At 39.6% G+C, this 20,391-nt stretch overlaps 1 protein-coding gene across 2 annotated transcripts in view; it reads left to right on the top strand.

Annotated features, from left to right (window-relative positions):
• Positions 1-20,351, top strand: part of SFRP5 (secreted frizzled related protein 5) — a 22,066-nt gene extending 1,715 nt beyond the window's left edge. The window contains exons 2-4 of one of the 2 annotated variants that reach the window (XM_087725708.1): positions 11,786-12,329; positions 17,803-17,880; positions 19,823-20,351. In XM_087725708.1, the coding sequence (XP_087581834.1) occupies positions 11,807-12,329; positions 17,803-17,880; positions 19,823-20,166 (945 nt within the window). In that variant the 5' untranslated portion in view covers positions 11,786-11,806 and the 3' untranslated portion in view covers positions 20,167-20,351. Of the gene's footprint in view, positions 1-11,727; positions 12,330-17,802; positions 17,881-19,822 lie in introns of those variants that run through there. The other variant, XM_014066537.2, reaches the window with a different exon arrangement.
• The last annotated feature ends 40 nt before the right edge of the window (positions 20,352-20,391 follow it).

Genomic DNA, 20,391 nt, shown 5'->3' on the forward strand with positions numbered 1-20,391 from the left:
CTCCGCGAGCTGCACTGGCTACCGATCGGCCTCCGGATACGCTTCAAAGTGCTAGTCGTAACTTATAAAGCCCTTCATGGTATTGGACGTGGGTACTTGAGAGACCGCCTGCTGCCAATTACCTCCCAAAGACCCGTTAGATCACACAGGGTCGGCCTCCTCCGGGTTCCATCCACCAGCCAATGCCACCTGGCTACCACCCGGGGAAGGGCCTTCTCTGTAGCAGCTCCGGCCCTTTGGAATGAACTCCCCGTGGAAATTCGGACCCTCACCTCTCTCCAGGCCTTCCGGAAAGCCGTCAAAACCTGGCTGTGCCGGCAGGCCTGGGGTTGATGAGTTCCCCTCCCCTCTCAACTTGTATGACTGTATGATTCTTGTGTATTTTAATTATGTGTATTGTGTTTTATGTCCCCTTTCCCCCTTTTGAGTTGTTCGCCGCCCTGAGTCCCTCCCGGAGAAGGGCGGCATACAAATAAACTCAACCTGAACCTGAACCTGAACCTGGTTAGTGAATAAAGAAGAAGGGGTAAGCAAAGAACTCACTGGCTTGATACCACCATAGCTGATAGAAAGAATGAACATCCATCAGCTGACAGCATGGATAGGATAGTATGGAGAACACTTGCCTATAAAGTCACCAAGGGTTGGGCACAATTGAACCGTTAAAACTAACTAAACAAACTGCATCACAGTCTAACAGAGGATGAAAATTAGATGCTTGAAGGAAAAACAGGATGCTCTTCTAATTCTAGCATCCTAAGTTGGTCAATCAATCTAATTTGCATAAACGTAGGGCCAACAGAACCATGAAATCATGGGAATTTGTATAAGATGCTGGTAATACTTAGGGGCAGAATATGACTAGGATTTAAGGTCTAGAATTCTGAGGTCAGGAATCTAAATACAGTAAGCAAAACCATATATGTCGCTTTGGGACTATGTGTCACGTCGCTTAGGAAAAGTAGTACCTACCTCCCCCTGCAGACACTAAAATGGAAAAGAGATTTCTGTAGACATTACTCTGAGCTGAGCCTTCTCCTGATCGGTAATCTTTGTAAAAAATTAAGTTCAATAACAAAAACCAGGCTGGAAACATAGCAAAGGGTTAATCATCAAGACTTGTTTTGGACTCTGTGGCAGTGTTTACACAACTGACAGCTGACACTGTCTGCTGCTACCTTAAACACTAATATCTATGACAGTGTTTCTCAACCTTGGCAACTTGAAGATGTCCGGACTTCAAGTTGCCAAGGTTGAGAAACACTGATCTATGAGCCAGTAGCAGGCAGCTCAGATGACTTGGTCTAAAACAGTGTTTCTCAACCTTGGCAACTTGAAGATGTCTGGACTTCAACTCCCAGAATTCCCCAACCAGCGAATGCTGGCTGGGGAATTCTGGGAGTTGAAGTCCGGACATCTTCAAGTTGCCAAGGTTGAAAAACACTGGTCTAAAAGGAAGTGATTTTCTTGACAGGAAAGCCAGCTACTCACTACAAAGAGAACCAAGTTAGTGTATTTGTATTTTATTTTTGTTTTAGCAACAAAAAGAAAGGGTTAATTCTGTTAGTCTTTTTCTTGTGTTTACATAATGCAGATATTTAGGGGAAATTAGTTTATCCCAAAACAAACCTGGGATTGTAATTAGGAAAACTCAATATCTCCTGTCACACTAGCTGTGTGATCTTTCACCAATACACAATCATTCTTACAAGAGGAAAATGATAGTGGGGGGGGGATTTAGTTTTAGTAGAATCTTTTTTTTTTAATGGGATTTTATTTTTAAACTGTTAAATTGTCATAGTTATTTCTCATCAACTCCATCAACTATTTCTTTACTGGAGCACCAAAGTTTGTAATATGTACCTAAATACTGTACACAATAAAATTTGACAAGAGGCAAAATACCGTATAGAGTAAAATTTGACCAGAGCCAACTCGAAAATGTGGAACATCTTTGTGCCATCCAGACATCATCTGGATTCTTTTACATAAAAGAAAGTGAAAGCAGGAAATACTGTGTTTAGGATCAGACATTCTCAACTAGGTGCCTTCCACATGCATAGGACTGCAACTTCTGTAATCCTTGGCCAGCACAAAAATGGAATCTAAGGATTATGGGAATTGACGTTCAACATCTGGAGCATGAGGTTGGGGAAGATAAAGGTATTTAACATCTCAAAATGTAGGTAGAAGCTAGGGGGGGGAAATACGCCTAGTCTTTATGTATGCAGATGGTAACACTGGATCACTTCAACATATAAATTGAGAGAAGGCTAAGATAAAGCAAATCCTGGAGAAAGCAGTTACACTGAGTTATGCTGTTCACAGCCAATAATATTAATATGTTCTGGCTGCCTGTGATAAAGCACAAATGGTGTGTGTTGCTGTAGTTTTCCAAGGAGACAGCTTTTGCAGACACTCCAGGCATGGCTCAATTTTGATGGATAAGGGACAGATTGTAACAGGAGGCAGCAGGCAGGCTATGCTATAAAGGAGAAGAGAGAAAGCAATAAAGATGCACTTAATGCCTGGACAAGCCTGCTCACATCATCAACATGGCAGACCAGGCAGCAAGGAGAGCTGTGATATTTTTATAGATGAACCATAATGTGTTTTTCTGCAAACCGCATTCAACAGATGGTCCATTTTCCCCAACAGAAGTATAGATGATCATCAGTACAGCTGGAAAAGGCAACAAAAGTCTGCTAAGAAAACAAAGAGCAATCTTGGAAGCAAAACAGGCTAAAAGATCTCCAAACCGGATGATTTTCCCAAAGTGAAACTGCTACAGCTTTTCAGAAAAGACTTTCAAATGCTTTTCCTAAAATGTATTGTGCCACAAATTACTTTTAAAAGTCCAGAGGAGCAGTTAGCCCTTTACTCTAATGCTAATTGGATCCCTTTCTGTGTGTCTATATTCCATTATCCTAGTCCAATCAACCTCTGCGGTATCAGAAAATGGTATCATGCTATCAGTATTTTCTTATTTGTTTAGGTTGTCTAGCTCTTTTATATTTTTATGTCTAACACTCAAAACCAATCATCATCCCCACTCATTTTCCATTGAACTGTTCCCAACCATCAATGTCCTTATGAAAGGGAAAGACCACAGACCCACACTGGGAGCTTGAAGAATATATTTTCAGGATACAGTATGCATATTTTGTTAATATGCTCTTGGTTCTCAAGGTTCAGTAAAATTTGCAGGAGATCCTGAAATCTGCTACTCAACAGAAATTTAGAAATATTTGTAATTTTGTAATCCTGGAATAATTAGTCTCTGGGATGATTTTACCAGCTAAATTATTCTAAGCAGCTCTTGGTGAAATATAACTCCACCATTTGACCTGATTAGGTCCATGTTTACAAAAATATAGTATCCAAAGGCATCACTAATGTGCCTATACGTCAAAATGTAAAATGAAAAAAGACATTTACACTCTTGAGGTGCTGAGAGAAAATAGATTGCATCTGTCACAGATTGCAAAAGGAACTTCTTTCATTCCTTTTACTTAAGACAAAGGACACCAAAGAGACAGAGAAAATTCTGATCTTGGCAGCATTATAACCACATTAACAGAACTGCTTAAGATGTGCGTTATATGGTTATCTGTGCCCTACAGACACACACATTAATGATTATAGTCTTGTGTCTTGTGTCTAAGTTCTCCAAATTTAGGGGAGTAGCTGGAACGTACCATTTAGCAAGAGAAAAAGATCTCAAGCCAGTTTCCCATGTGATTATAATTACTCTGCAAACAGCCATATTAGCTGGACAATGATGAAAGACCCAGGTCAAAGAAGGTGAAATCACACAGAAAATGCACATGGGGATTTCTTTATCACATATTTCAGTAACTATGCAAAATGTCCATCTGGACATTCCCTAGGTAATAACTTGTAGGAAGTTGTCAATCTACATGGTAAGCAAATCTACCTACTAATCTACAATCAGTAGAGGCTGCCACACCCTCCACCCTTATTATCAATACCTGGTATTCCCTCTGTTTTCCTTTCTACAGCAATACTTCAACTCTCTCTACTCATTTTCAGGGTGGCGTCATGCTGTCTCACCATAATGTCTCTCAGTGAACAGAACAAACAAAAAGACCCCACAGGGAAATCGATTTGCCCCTCCCAACTGGCCTTTGAGGATAGCTGCCTATCCCCCAGTTAAAGGGTGGATTTAACCCCTCCTTTCCCACTATCTATCCAACACTTTGATCATAATTAACTCCTTCCTTCCCTGATCTAGCCATTTCTCTGGACACCAGCTGCCTGTATATCTCAATCACTAGGTTACAATAGTCAACCAATCTTCATTTTCAGATTTAGGACAAGTATCCCCATACATCTGGAGGCAAGCAGAACAAGAAATTATAAGTAGGTTGTACAGACTATAAAGAAGCCGTTAAAAGTCTAAAAAGCCAATAATACCTCCTACACTTCCTTCATAAGATGAAAAATCCTCTTAGTACCATAGATGACACATGCTTAAATAATATTAGACATACTGATTGGGTTCATACAACCCACTTAACACAGATTAACAAAGCACTATTGCTATGTTTATATAAAATAATGCAGCAATAGAAATAAAACATTTTATGGCTCAATGAAATTACATTGTTTGCCCTACTTGCCAGAACAATGGCTGAATTTCTACAATAGGCAGAACCACAAGCTAACCTCATTTTAGGCTGAACTAGACTCTTGTATAAACATAGCCATAAACTCTTACCTGAATCTTCAAGGTTGTTGCCTCCAAGAGGAATAAAGTTGCAGGATAATAATCCAGAATTAAGTAAATCACCTTTTGGTTTGATTGGAGTTATTAAACCCTATATTTCCAAAGTGATCAGTCCAAAATAGTCATTTGTTATTAGGCTTTATATATTGATCTTAATATGTTTATATGTAATGTATACTGCCAAGCCTTATACACTATTTTATCTCCTGCCTTTTTGTTTTACAACTTGAAAGAGTCTGGAAACCCAGCTACCTTAAGTAAAGAACCCACAAGCTATATTCCTAATCAAGTCACTCTCCCACAATATCCATCCCACCTGCTCTAGGCATTTATACAACACATCCATTTAGTGGTGGGATCCAGAAAATATGCTAGTTTGATTTGAATTGTGAGAACTCAATATGTTAAAATGTGATTGGCTAATTAATGGATGAATGTACTATGTGAATTCAGGCAATCAGTTTTACGATTTAATTAAGATTAACATGGCTCAATAAATCCCAAGTTACCTTGGTGTAACACAATAATACATACTTTTTTCTCTCTAGACCTCATAGTGATGGTGAATCCTCTAGTTTCAGTGATTGCATCTTGAATGTTCTATACATATTTAGGGCATTAGGAGAAGGAAATGTAAGACATGGCACATCTGAAGAAGATGAGATCGAGGGGCTGGATAGCCAGAAATCATTTGCTTATTATTCTGTTTATAACCAAAAGCTGTGAAAACATTTGTCTTCAACTGAGTTGCATAACAATTCTCTCTTTCTCTATTGGTTGTGTCAGCAATCAGGGTAGTCAAGGGATTCCACCAGGGTTAATGCAACTACATGTACAAGTGGGAAGGAGGCCTTAGGTTGAGCATCTCTATGACATACTTTAGCTGGAGTTTATTAAGCTGTGTTCCAAGAACCTGACCAGACAGCTAGTTTCTGGATCCTTTATCCTCCCCATTCTTGGCCCAGGCTTACTAGAACTTCTTTCCATTCCACCATTTGGGAATGATTATATCTAGAAAAAGAAATGGACCATATGAAGGAAGATGCCTGAAGAAGTGCATCTGTATATTTGGGGCACTTTCTGAAGAAAAATGATATTGAGAATTTGGCAGGCAGTTGCCATTGCCATTCACAAAAAAAACATAAGTGGCCCTTCCTTCCATATTTTCTAAGTGGGTGTACAATCATTTCAGGCTAACAGTTCCTTCAAGCAAAAAAGAAATAAAATTCACTCATTTCTTAAAAATAACATAATGAATAGAAACAACCAGCAGTTGGCCCCAAATCACCCCAAACGGCTGATTCATACAGTTTTGTTTTCACACTGCTATAAATTCCCACATACAATCTCACCTTGTGATACTCACACTCCAAAGCCTGTCATTCTCTCCCTCCACATACTGTTCATTACCAACATCAAAACAGCACATTCATCAGAAGCCAGCGATTTTCTGTCAGTGCCAGAGAGCTTATCTTGTTCTTAGCTGGGATAACTGGGGCCCTGAAGCCATCCCCTTCACTCAAGTCAGTGGGTTTGATAAAGCCATGTCTTTATCTTATCTGAACTCCAGCGGCAGCCACCAATTAATATGCTTGAGAGAGGGTGTCTCTCCACTTCAACTTAAAAAAAAAACAAAGCTGGATCCCACCTGAAATCTATGTCCCCCAAAAGTTATCGTTGCGCTAAATAGTATATGTGAAACCGGATGACAGCACCTGATGATGATCATATAATACTTACAAACTACCAGAAATAGCAAGATTAGCAAAAAGATTTTATTTGAAATGCATTTTACAAATATTTCTGTCATGTTAAGCAGTTTCCAACTATAAAAATGCTAGTCTTCCAGCCATAAGCCTAGATCTATTTGCCTGGGAGGGAAGTTTACTGAACCTTGTTTTGGGGTGGATATATATTTCAGTTGTTATATCAAGTGTTGTGAAGGATACTAGGATGTTACTCACTGTCAGTCCTTTGAGGCATGCAAGGTCAAGAAACAGGAGCAAGGGGGGGCGGTATTGTTGTAGGATATAGTAAAGCTTGAAAGTTTCTAAGAGTTTCTCCTACTACTTCTTATACCAAACAATGTCAAGGTGAGATTCTGTTGAATGTCCTTCTCATGCTTTCTTCTTTCCCAGAACTGAGTAATCTTTTTGAAACTCTTTCCCACTGGGAATAGGGCGGCATACAAGTCTAATAAACTAACTAAACTAACTAACTTACTTTGTTCATACCTGCCCCATTTCCAGGGCCTAGTGGGTTCAAAAGTCCATTTGTGTTGTGTGTGACTCGATGCAGTGACTTAGTGGCCATATTTCATAGCTAGGCTCTCTTCATTGAGAATGGTTTCTGAGAATATCAAAGAAGGGTTTTTGACATATTGTCATATAATCAGGTAATTATTTAAACATTTTTTATTGTGCACTTTACCAAATTGCTCATTTACAACATTTTGCCACAATCAGGCAGGGATGCTTTTAATAGCTATTGATCAGAGATCATTTAATTAGATGTTCTACTGACTGATTAGATTCAGTGTTAGAGAAAGGTGTCTTGGTTGATTTGGTCTATTTAAAGCATATTTTTTTCACCTAAAATGAAAAGGTGATAAACCTAATAAATTGCTCATTTTAAACACTTCTAAATTTGCTAAAAGCAAAGGTAGATTCCCCTCGCACATATGTGCTGGCCGTTCCTGACTCTAGGGGGTGGTACTTATCTCCGTTTCAAAGCCGAAGAGCCAGCGCTGTCCGAAGATGTCTCTGTGGTCATGTGGCCGGAATGACTAAACACCGAAGGTGCACAGAACACTGTTACCTTCCCACCAAAGGTGGTCCCTATTTTTGTACTTGTATTTTTATATGCTTTCAAACTGCTAGGTTGGCAGAAGCTGGGACAAGTAACGGGAGCTCACTCCGTTATGCGGCACTAGGGATTCGAACCACCGAACTGCCCACCTTCTGACCGACAAGCTCAGCATCTTAGCCACTGAGCCACCACATCCCTTGCTAAAAGTACATCCATTCAATATTTGGAAGAAAATCTACATTAACTCTACACACATTTCACTGCAGAGTGGTAGCATATCTATTCTCCCAAATAATGTTATTTGGTGGTTTTCTGGCTTCATTTTGTTTTTATTCTGATCTTTGAAGTAATTCTCTAGTGCTGTTAGTTGCAACATAAATTCTTACAAGATTTATAAAACATTGTTATATTTAATAAGTAGCTAGGTTTTCCTCATTGTAATGGGCTCCAGTATCTATCCCAACTCCAACGTATTCAGGGCAGACTGTTTCTCATTAAAAATAAAGAGAATCTTTCTTTAACTTAGGGCTACCGTATGAGATTTGGACCACAAAAAAGTTAAATAACCACGAAACAGAAGCAAAGAGCTGTTTGTGCATTAGCTAACATTTAGCTGTCATTCAGAACTTTGTAGTTCTTTTTCACAACCTTATTAATCACAAACATGGCTGACACTACTGTATCCACTTATCCACTTATTTAATGGAAATGGTCCTGTGAATTTAAAGTATTCAACAACAATCAAAGCATTCAACAGCAATGAAGAAAACTACACCGGCTGAATTTCTGCTGATCTCAAAATTCTTAGAACACAATGGCAATTTCAACATAATATAAAGCAGGTTTGCTTCCTCTTTTATTCTATTCACTGTATGTATATTTCTATCAAGGGCTACCAGATCTGGCTGGAAAAAATACAGATAGCCAGTAGATAGAAGAAAACAACTACACCCCCCCTCAAGAAAAAAACCCCTACCTCCATCTGACTCTATGCTATCATTTCACAATTGGCCCAAGTAATGGAGACCAGGTGTGCTGGATATATTAGGAGACTCCAGGTAATAGCCAAATCTAGTTTTTTTCAGATGTTGGACTGCAACTCCCCTCATCCTCTATCTTACCTAAGGATGATGCTGGCTACAGATGTTGTGCATTGTAATCCTACATATCCAAAGACAGTGCAAGCAAATCTATGTTGCAGAAATCCAAACTACCACTAAATGGCAATATAGGGACACATAAATGTTGTGTCTTTGCTGCCATCTAGATTCAATAACACTTCCTAAAAAACAGGAGTGCTTTAACACATCCCATCAGAATGAATACATGCCACATTCAATAAGATTCAATTCTGCCTTCCAGCTGCATTGACAGTCAGCAGGGGCACATCCTTCTGCCCCTTAGCTCAAGTAGACGTTTGGTTTCAGTCTCAATTACAGAAGTGGCTCTGCATCATCACTTACATCACTTACAGCTAGAGACGTCTGGGAGTTGAAGTCTACACATCTTAAAGTGGCCAGGTTTAAGAAACACTGACCTACATGGAACTTACAAGAAGAGCAGACAGACATTCAAACCCATCTGTTGTTGTTTTTCCCCCAAACATGACCTAGCTGGAACACAGACTAGGTAAGGAACATATCAGGGTTTATCACAAGCCCTGTAGCGCTAACTTTATACATCACAGCTGTGAAATATTAGGTTAGAAACTATTAGAAATCTTAACAGACTTTATTCTAGCTATCTTGCCACAAAAGAATGACATGTTAGCTATGACATGTTTTAAGCACAGTTTTCTGAATCAGAACTGACTGAGTTATTCATTAAGCCAAGGGGGGGAGGGAATGGGGGTTATCAAAGCCTTTTCTCCCGAATTCTCCCTTCTCTGCTACAAAGCCATTAGTGTCAACTGCCCTGGGGAAGGGGTTTAGAAAATGTTTCTGTGCTTGTTTGTTTAAAAATGTTTTATTTTTAATTCAGAATTATCTATGTTACTTGAAAACTACTTGGATAGAATTAGAATTGGAAAAGGAGGATATAAGTAGTAGTAATAAATGAATACACAAATATTTGTGCTTTCATTTTTTTAAAGTTTTTATATTCTTTATAGCTGCCCTGACTCACCCCAAATAAAAAAATTAAATGGTTGTAAAAAGAAAAAAACATTCTTTATTCCATATTTTACTGTCCATTAAATACTACACTGTAGTTATTGTTTTAACTGTAACACTAAATGTTTTTGCTAAGCGGAAAGGTGGCCTAGAGATTATCATCGATTATGCTGGATAAATCTAGTCAGTGTGGTTAATTTAGAGTGTATTGTGCAAACTACAGCAATCAGGGTAATTCAGTTAATCATGGGTTTTCATGGTGTAAAAGCACAACTAATATGTAATGCTGGTGATTTATTTTAGTGCTGGCTCTTTATATGGGAGCAGCTATATAGCCCACAAATGACTCATTTGCTTGCCACCCAGAATTCTTTGGTGAATGGACAGTCATGTAAGTATATTACATAAAATATATGAGCATATACCTTTTGCAAAGAGTTTCCCAAAGAATAAGGTGCTTGCATCTGTAAGCAACTACTGTCTGTCTGTTCACATTCTGTCTAAGTCAGGGGTCCCCAAACTTGGCAACTTTAAGACTTGTAGACTTCAACCTGAGAGACTGCCTCCTGCCAATTACCTCCCAAAGACCGATCAGATCGCACAGACTAGGCCTCCTCCGGATTCCATCTGCCGGCCAATGTCGGCTGGCGACTCCCCGGGGGAGAGCCTTCTCTGTTGCAGCTCTGGCCCTCTGGAACAATCTCCCTGTTGAGATCCAGACCCTCACTACCCTTCCGGCCTTCTGTAAAGCAAATAACACCTGGCTGTTCCAGCAGGCCTGGGGCTGTTGAACTATCCAGCCCCACTTTAAGTTATGAATGTTGCTGTAATTTTAAATTGTTGTATTGTTTTATATATTCCCCCTCCCTTTTTTATTGTAAGCCGCCCAGAGTCTTCCGAGAGCGGGTGGCATACAAAACTAATAAATAACAATAATAACAACTCCCAGAATTCTCCAGCCAGCTGGAGAGAATCTTGGGAAATGAAGTCCACAAGTCTTAAAGTTGCCAAGTTTGAAGACCTCTGGTCTAAGTGAATAACACTTTAGACATTTATTCATCTGATACAACAACAATGGTTCTTTCAAAAGTCTCCTATATGCCCCCCCATGTTAATTTCTGGTGGCCTACATGGTCCAAGTTCTTGTTCTCCAGGAAGCATACGTATCTATTTCCTTGTGTGATGTAGGGAGGAGGTGGAAGAAGATGCTATTCTACATTCTTAGTGATTGTCCTTCCATCCTGGCAAGACACCCCACCTCCCCAATTGTTAACCTTGCTAAAACCAACACAAACTTGCTCTCCTTTGCCTCTCTCAAAAAACATTGTAAAAGGGGTGACTGTATTTCTTCCCCCCGTAACTAAAACCTTTATCTATAACTTCTACAGGAAAAAGTCAGAATGTGATTGTTTAACTAGTAGGCTAAACATTTGTCCCAATACATTAAAGACACTGCTAATCAAAACAGACAGGTTTTTCATGGGCTTATCAGGACTAACATATTTTGCACCTGAAATAGGAGGGGGAGAATGAAAGCCGCTTTATACTAATCTGCTCGTGTTTAATGCACTCCAGAAATGAAGCCTGGGGACAGAAAATCTGCTGCCTAACGATAGCTGCTTTGTAGCATTTCGGGACCATGGCACCTGGAGCCTGATGCCATGTAAAAGAACAAGGCTGTTGTGCAAGGCATACGAACAACCCAGATGGTCCAGAGCAGGGGAGGAGGCGGGAGGGGGAGATGGAGGGTGGAGGAGCAGCCCAGAGTTAGACGTAGAAACATCTTCATGGCTGGCACCCAAGTCAGACTTGGGAGGAGGGAAGCTTGCTAGTGAAGATTGGCTGCTACCTACCCCCAAGAGGCTCCTTTGCAAACTTAGAAGGGGTGGTGCTAAATAGCCTGGAGCAGAGGCTTTACGTGAATCCAGCTCCTTCCATCCCACTGATAGTGACAAATATAAAGAGCCACTTGGAGAGAAGAGATTTGCTTTCCTGGGCATACATACCTGGGTTCCATAGCAGGTACTGGCAGTTCAATTTGGCAGGGATTAGAACAGAGCAGTAAAGTTAGTTGCCAGTGGCACCTGCGGCAACTCACTTGCCTCTTTTCCAGCAGAAACAGCGTAATCTCTGGACCATGATCTTTCTCTGTCGGTGGAATGTCCTGGATGCACTACTACTGGTTCTGGTGCAAGGCTGGGTGCAGTCCATGAGTCAGGAGTATGATTACTACAGCTGGCCTTCAGATAACTTTCAGCATGGACACTTCTATACCAAGCAATCACAGTGTGTGGACATCCCAGTAGATCTGCAGCTCTGCCACAATGTGGGTTACAAACGAATGCGCTTACCTAATCTGCTGGAACATGAATCTATGCCTGAGGTCAAGCAACAAGCCAGCAGCTGGGTACCTCTCCTGGCCAAGAGATGCCACTCAGACACACAGGTTTTCCTCTGCTCTCTGTTTACGCCCGTCTGCCTGGATCAGCCCATCTATCCATGCCGTTCCTTATGTGAAGTTGTGCGTGATTCATGTGCGCCTGTCATGGAATCCTATGGCTTCCCCTGGCCTGATATGCTCAACTGCAACAAATTTCCTTTTGACAACGACCTCTGCATCACAGTGCAGTTTGGAAACAACCAAGTTACACAGCCACCAGGTAACAGTGTGGAGGGCAGGGGAGGTGGGATGAAAAATTAATACAGCTATTTCTTATACCATTCCTATAGAAGCCCCCTTTACAATTCTCCTTGGACTTTGGTTCCTAGTAACAAATCTCCTGCATGCTTCTGTCTATATTAGTGTTTCCTGGTGTCAGTGCTTCCAGATGTTTGGATTTCTATTATAGGTAGTCCTTGACTTATGAATTTTGATCACATGACCATCGGGATGCTGGCACAATTGTAAATGCAAGGACTGGTTGTGACTTTTTTCAGTACTGTTGTAACTACAAATGGTTGTTAAATGAGTTGTTGTCATTCAAGGATTACCTGTACTAGAATTCCCAGCAGTCACCATGCTGGCTGGGAAGCTCTAGGCTTGAAGTCAACACACTTAGAAATTGTCTTAGATTGGAAAACACTAGTCTGGACTTCCACCCTCTATCCTTTACAATTTCTACATATTAGGCAACTTGTGCAGACATTTGCCACACAACACTGTACCCGTATCAATGTTTTCTCTCTCTCTGTATTATAAGAGCAGGACATTACCTTCTGCTTCATTATCCTCCTACCTGCCTTAGGGACACTGGGGCTTTCATTCTCTCTTATTGTCTATATATCCCAGTACCTTGTAATTAACGCATGTTACTATCAGTGCAAAATACAGTCTGTGAGTAGCCTCATATATAATTTGTTCTTTCTAATGATTTCAGGATTGCTGTACAGAGCTTCTTTTATTCTGGAATATAACTTCCAAGCCCAATTACAAAAGCAGTAGCATTCATATAGGATGAAACATCCAACATAATGTAACTTTTTCTCTAGTATACATCTTTTAGGAGTGCAAGCTTCTTCACATAATGACCCTTGAAGGAACTCATCCTCTCAGGCATGCAATCTGGGAGAAGTGAATACAGAGAGAGTTTAGAAGTAAAACCAAAAAATGTTTGCCCACACATAGGCATGCATATCTGCTATCTACAAGCAATTGTTTGCAAATTCTTTGGCCCAGCAGCCAGCTGGAGGCACTGTCTGATCAAAAGAGAACCCAGGCTAATTTCAGAGGTATTCCGATTATAGAGCAAGCTGGAAAAAGAACACAGAAACTCTTTTTTTTTTACACCTAGACTTGGTGAGCACCAAATCTGGACCTGGTAAGAACCAGTCTATATCTGGGATCTAGGAAACACCATTTTTCACAGAGACTTCTGAATGTAATCAACAGTATTTATGGAGCTGAGAGCTGAAGAAGCTTCTTGGATGATATGTGAAACGTCTCTTTAAAAAAAATCCAGAAAGTCCAGTTCCCTCTTGAAAAATCATATTTGGGACAACCATGTCCTGGATAACTGAGAATCTCCATAGATAGATATGGAGGCGAAGCATATTATTTTCACCCCAAACACCATAGCATTCAGAGCAATTTTTATGAGAATGTTTTCCTCACACAAGAAGGAGATATAGCCAAGCTACTTCCATAACCCAGGCCTTAGAAGCCAAATCCCAGCAACCTCCAGCACATAATGTTTCTCAATCTTGACTATTCTGGGAGTTGAAGTCCACATCTCTTCAAGTTGCCAAGGCTGAGAAATACTGCCAGCACAGCTTTTAGCTCCAGGTTCCTTCATTTCAGAATAGCTCTGCTGTACAGCCCAGAGCAAGATGAAAAGAACAGCAGGAAAACAGAGGAATATTAAAATGGATGGTTTTGAAACATCAGCACTAATCTGTCTCTCATGCACATACATCAGTCCTATTCACTCAACTTGCAAGACTGAATCAAGACATTAGCAAATACCTAAACCTTGTCATTGATACAAAACTATTTCTTCTCTCAGACAACCCTGAAGTAACTTCTACCTGAGCTCACCTCCCCCACTTACCCCAGTCCCCATCAGCTGTGTCCTCTAAAAAAAAATTACAAAAATTATTTCTCTGGCTTGAATAGGAAGAGACTCAAAATCATTGTCTCCTAATATTAAGTTTCCCTAGGTATACTGTTTGTTTTTTTATTTTCTGTCTCATACACCCACAAGATACCACAGCCGTTCAGGAATGTTTGATTAAGCTCCTCCTCCCCAACTCGCTCTAAGGACACTAGTCACAGTCAGTCATGTAGAATTTTAATAATCATCCACAAGAAGTAACTTCCCCCCTGCCTATTTTGTGGTGGCTGAAAGATGTCTCTATAAAAGAAAATATTTGTAGCTCAGGGTTGAACTGTGGAATCCGTGGTGCTCTCTGAGCTTGGTTGTTTTCTTGTAGATACATTACACAATTACCGGTACATAACAAAGTCAGTATCACTATGTTGCCTAGTTGTGTGAAACATCTGCAAGAAAACAACCAAGCTTGGAGCTCCACTGGGGAAGTATCACACTGGAGGTGATTGATGGACCAATAGCTGATCTCACCTCCCCCCTCCTATGTACATTTTTGCTCCCTCCCCATCTTAGGTAAAGGTGAAGGTTTCCCTCACACATATGGGCTAGTCGTTCCCAATTCTATGGGGCAGTGCTTATCTCTGTTTTAAAGCTGAAGAGCCAGTGCTGTCGAAGATTTCTCCATAGTCATGTGGCCGGCATGACTAAATGCCAAAAGTGCACGGAACGCTGTTACCTTCCCACCAAAGGTGGTTCCTGTTTTTTCTACATGTATTTTACATGCTTTCAAACTGCTAGGTTGGCAGAAGCTGGGACAAGTAACAGGAACTCACTCTGTTACGCAGCACTAGGGATTCAGACAGCCAAACTGCTGACCTTTCTGATAGACAAGCTCAGCGTCTTAGCCACTGAGCCACTGCATCCTTTCCCCATCTTAATTACCATAATTTTAAGTACACATATTTTTATTGCTACTAGTTTTATTGCTTTTAACCTTGTAAGCCACCCAGAGTTACCTTGTGGATGGATGGATGGAATGGATGGATGGGTGAATGAACAGGCAGGCACTCACAGAGCAGCAAGGATTCCACAAAGTCACTATTCCCAGTTGGAATGGGGTAGAAGTGCTGCTAATGTAGGAGGGATTTGGCCAAAATCCAAAAATTCTCATGGGAACATAATCACTATGAAATGTATTTGGAGATAATCTCTACTGACTCCCATCCCATTGGATATTTAGGAACAGCTAATAATGTATTCTACTGGGGTTTCTCTCTGCATGCTTCAGAAGGGCAATGCAGATTTTATTCTGTCCTTACTATCATTTTTGGTCAATGACTTGATTAAGTATAATGTTTGGCAAACTGAAGAGGTTCTTGCTAGCAAAGTTCTTTATATGCCTGTGTATTAAGCAAGTCATGTTTAGTGCTTGATGCAGAGTCCAGGAAATAACAAAAAGGCTAAAGAAATAATCATGCAATGAATTTTATAGTACATATCCAGGATATATCTTTAATTCAAACTCACAGTATGGGTCCAACTTTGTGTCTTTCTTTATCTGAGTTAAAAAGAAAGATGTCACACTTCTTGTATTTTAATACTCATAGAACAGTAAGAGCCTTAGCCTATCCAGTTTAATAAGTTGGAAGAAAACTAGACCCACTGGTGGGGGTTTTTTTGTGGGGGGAAAAAACCCCTTTGTCCTTTATTGCCTTTTTTCATTTTCCTCTCCCTTTCTTCAAATGTATACTAATATAGTAATTATGCAGATCTTCCTAGAAGTTGATAGAGTGCAACCACCATGTAGGATCCAGAGTAACAACTAAAGAGCAATGCTCTAATAACGCATCCCATTAAGGCAACATACATTCATGAACAATATTCCCTTTCCTGCTGTCTTAGTCTCATTTGCCCACTGAGTAGAATGCTGGGGGCTGCAGTAGAAAGGAATGGGAGAGGCAGGTAAAAACTAAATTTGATTATGGTATATTAAACTTACATTTCATATAAACGTGATTATTCCTCATCTATTTAAGCATCCCCATTAACATGTTAAAAATAGAATTCAGTAGCTATACTGAGATGGTTCTTCAAAGGGGTGCATCCAAAGAGTTGAATATTGCAAAATACTCTTTAGTAAAGATCTAAAGCTCTCATTATCCAGTGGCCAACATCTGGCAAGGATGTTTGCAGTTTATTCCTTGTATACCTAGGTAGCACCAAATTGAGAAAAATGTCGATCAATATTCTATATTCTAACAGCTAACTAACTAACTAACTAACGCGTGTGTGTGTGTGTGTGTGTGGTATTTGTGCTGATAAATAATGGACAGAGAATGGAAGCAGTTAGCTTCCTCCCATAATTGGGGCATACCAGGGGTTGTGACTTTAAATATGTATGTATAGTTCGATTCCCAGTAAGGGTATGGCTAGCTGATGAGAGCTAAATAGCTTGAAATAGATCTATACTAGTCTCCCTTTATTTATCAGCACAAATACAACAAATATATATTTTTTAAAGTCACAACCCCTGGTATGCCCAAATATGGGAGGAAGATCACACTTCCATTCTCTGTCCTTCGGCTCGTCACAACATACATACACACATACATACATACACACATACATACATATATATATATTTAGTGTCACAACCCCTGGTAAGCCCCAATTATGGGAGGAAGCTAATTGCTTCCATCATCTGTCAATCGGCTCGTCACAAGAGTCCATCACGACAGAAACCCAATATTTTTACTGTTGCCTTTGTTATATTTGTGTTTTATTTGTGCTGATAAATAAATAACAAATAAACCTCCCTTTATTTATCAGCACAAATAACACACACACACACACACACACACACAGACACACACACACACACATATATATATATATATATATATATATATATATATATAGAGAGAGAGAGAGAGAGAGAGAGAGAGAGAGAGAGAGAGAGAGAGAGAGAGAGAGAGAGAGAGAGAGAGAGAGAGAGAGAGAGAGAGAGAGAGAGAGAGAGCAGTTCTGTTATTTAGCCTTTACTTAAGGCTTTTTGTTCCAAAGAAGCCAAAGCGTGTATGATGTATGTATGTATGTATGTATGTATGTATGTATGTATGTATGTATGTATGTATGTATGTATATATATGAAGTTTATTTATGAAGTTCCTTCAGAGACAATATATTTTGATTTTCCTAATATCTTTTGCACTCTTTTGCAGGCTTCTAATTCAAAAAGTAGGAAAAGTAAATGGAAAGCAACTTGGACAAAGTTGTTGCATAATAAAAGAAATGGGGAAAACACACAGGAATAGCTATATGTAAAAAAAGTTTTCCTGAAATATGTTCCTAACCCCACTTTTTCAGTATGAAGTTCCTATTTGGATAGGGTGAATTCTGTATTTTTTTTTATTTATTCAGGATATTTCAGGACAATTACAAAGTTCATAACAAGGCTAGGTAATTAGGAAATCACCATCATCACTTGAGATCAATTGCCTATAAAAACAGAGACAGGAATATACAGGGCAGAATGCTAAATATGCCTAATTTTTCTCAGCTCACATTCATTTTTTGCATCTTACAGTGTCGAAGATTTGCACCCAGTGCGAGATGGAACACAAAGCAGATGGCATCATGGAGCAGATGTGTTCCAGTGACTTTGGTAAATCATACACACAAAGCATCAGCAGGAATCTGAGACCAGGAGCTGTTGGGAATATGTCAAATATTTGTTATTCTTACTTCCTTTTCCCTGCTTGAACTCCACTTATTTTCAACCAGATCCTTCAGCAGCTTCCAGATTGTTTCTGGGATCAAATCAATATGATTTTTTTTACTCACCATAGTCCTAAATTCTGACTCCAGGAAAAAGCCTTTGTCTGAACCCATCTCATCTCTTAATAGATTGAATTAGGATATTTTCTCACATTTCCAAGCAGCCTTGTCACTTAGGTCTGCCTGATTTGTTATCTTCCAACATCCTTGAATATTCTGATTTTTTAAAAACAAAGTTTTAATAACAGCCTGATCATATAATTCATATAATGGTGTTGTATTCCCTTATAATTATTAGAATTTCCAGTACTTTTTATTTTTCTTTTGTTGATTTTGTAGTGCTGCATTTAAAAGGGTATATCATTTATTTGTTGCCTTGAATAGTCCTTGTTGAAGAACCAGGGTCTACATTTTAAAAATAATCATAATAAAATATTTATGTAGTTATAGTTCAGTCCTTCAAAAGATGAGATCAGCTAGATACTTAGAATAATCAATCTAGGCCAGTGTTTCTCAACCTTGGCAACTTGAAGATGTCCGGACTTCAACTCCCAGAATTCCCCAGCCAGCGCTGGCTGGGGAATTCTGGGAGTTGAAGTCCAGACATCTTCAAGTTGCCAAGGTTGAGAAACACTGATCTAGGCGAACCGAAGATTGAAAATAACCGTGGTTAAAGATGGCCGATTTTTCCTTATTAAGGAACTAATGTATAGGAGACAAGATGATACCAGCAGCAGAACATGATATATTTTTCATGTACATTTTCACACCCTCAAGAGAAGCTAGGTCTACCCAGACTAAGGCAGCTGCTTCATGAAGGCAATTACGTGCCATTGAAAGGAAAGCAGTTTATTACCACAGGCGAAGGTGGAGATTAAGAGATGGGCTTGCAGGATATTCTACTTCTGGTGTCACATTAAGGTTGTCAGTCTTGACTTCCATTTAATTCAGGGATGAGCACCAGTTTCTCCCCCCCCCAAAAAAAAATGAAATAGCTTTTTTTTAATAGTTCAATTCAAAAACACAATTTGTAGCATTCCCTTAATTTTTTTCCCAGGGTTTCCCCCCAAAAGTTGTTATAAATCAATACCTGACCTTCCTTTATTTCCAGGCTGTACATGGTAATATAATGCTCCTCCCAAAGTAGCACATTTCCACCCACATAACCAAATATAAATTTGTTCATGCATTTTGGATGATCCAGTTCTTGTGCCTTTTGGAAGATCTGTTCATATGCGATATTCTATTCGAAACAATCTGTGCTAAGTCACCCAAAGCATTCCCTCACGTGGGAAAATCAAAAGATGAAATCAGTAGTATATCACTATATAAGTACAATAATTCCCCCAAATCCTATACCTGCATTCAATGCTGTTGTGCTCTATAAACTTTTTAACAATCCAAAAAAGCTCTGAATTCAGACTGTAAAAAAAATTGGATAAGCTATATCTTCTCCAAATACTCTCACTACTGAAATGGTGGTGGACTTCAGGACGACCAATGGGACATAGCTAAAAATCTGGTAGCTGGGCCTTGAAACAAATAGACATCTGTCATATGCAAAAAAGTCGCCAGTAGGAAAATGTGGCAAGGGATGATTAAATCACTCCCATTGCAGCATCAACCACCATCTATCTATTGTCTTTGGTCTTCTGCTAGCATTTTAAAGGTCAAGTCTTAAAGAAATTCATAAAATCAAAGGAACTATAGTAAACTCCATAATTTGCATGCTTACAATTTTATCTACTTCTCTAATTCTACCTTCACTGACTTCCCTCCTTAAGTTGTAATGTCTTAAGGCAATTTATGATCTATCCTCTCTTCCACAGTGGTGAAGATGCGCATCAAGGAGATCAAAAAGGAAAATGGGGAGAGGCGATTAGTGGCCACTCAAAAGAAAAAAAAACTGCTCAAAGTGGGGCCACTGAAACGCAAGGACACCAAAAAGCTGGTACTGTATATGAAGAATGCAGGCACCTGTCCATGCCCTCAGCTTGATGACCTCAGTGGCAGCTTTCTGGTTATGGGCCGAAAAGTGGGTGGCAGACTGCTAGTCTTGGCCATTTACCGCTGGGAGAAGAAGAACAAGGAAATGAAATTTGCAGTTAAGTTCATGTTCTCTTATCCATGTTCCTTGCACTATCCATTCTTTTATGGATCAGACCCCCACTGAAAGCCCCACACACAAATATCCTTTTTCTGTGGGCGGCTGACATCAAGATACAAGCTGTTAGAGCCCATTTTTCTGAGGATTCTGTTTTCCATAGGATAATTGGGTTTGATTTTAAAAATATTCTGAAGAATCCTGCACGTTGTTGATACTCATATGACTTCAGAGATCTTACAGAAATTCTTCCTTAGCCTTGAAATACCATCAGCTGCCAAATAAGAAAAGTCT

The sequence above is a fragment of the Thamnophis sirtalis genome, unplaced genomic scaffold (assembly GCF_051295495.1).
Source record: "Thamnophis sirtalis isolate CommonGarterSnake01/CBP01778 unplaced genomic scaffold, rThaSir2_p1.2 scaffold_11, whole genome shotgun sequence".
In the NCBI taxonomy this organism is placed as follows: Eukaryota; Metazoa; Chordata; class Lepidosauria; order Squamata; family Natricidae; genus Thamnophis; species Thamnophis sirtalis.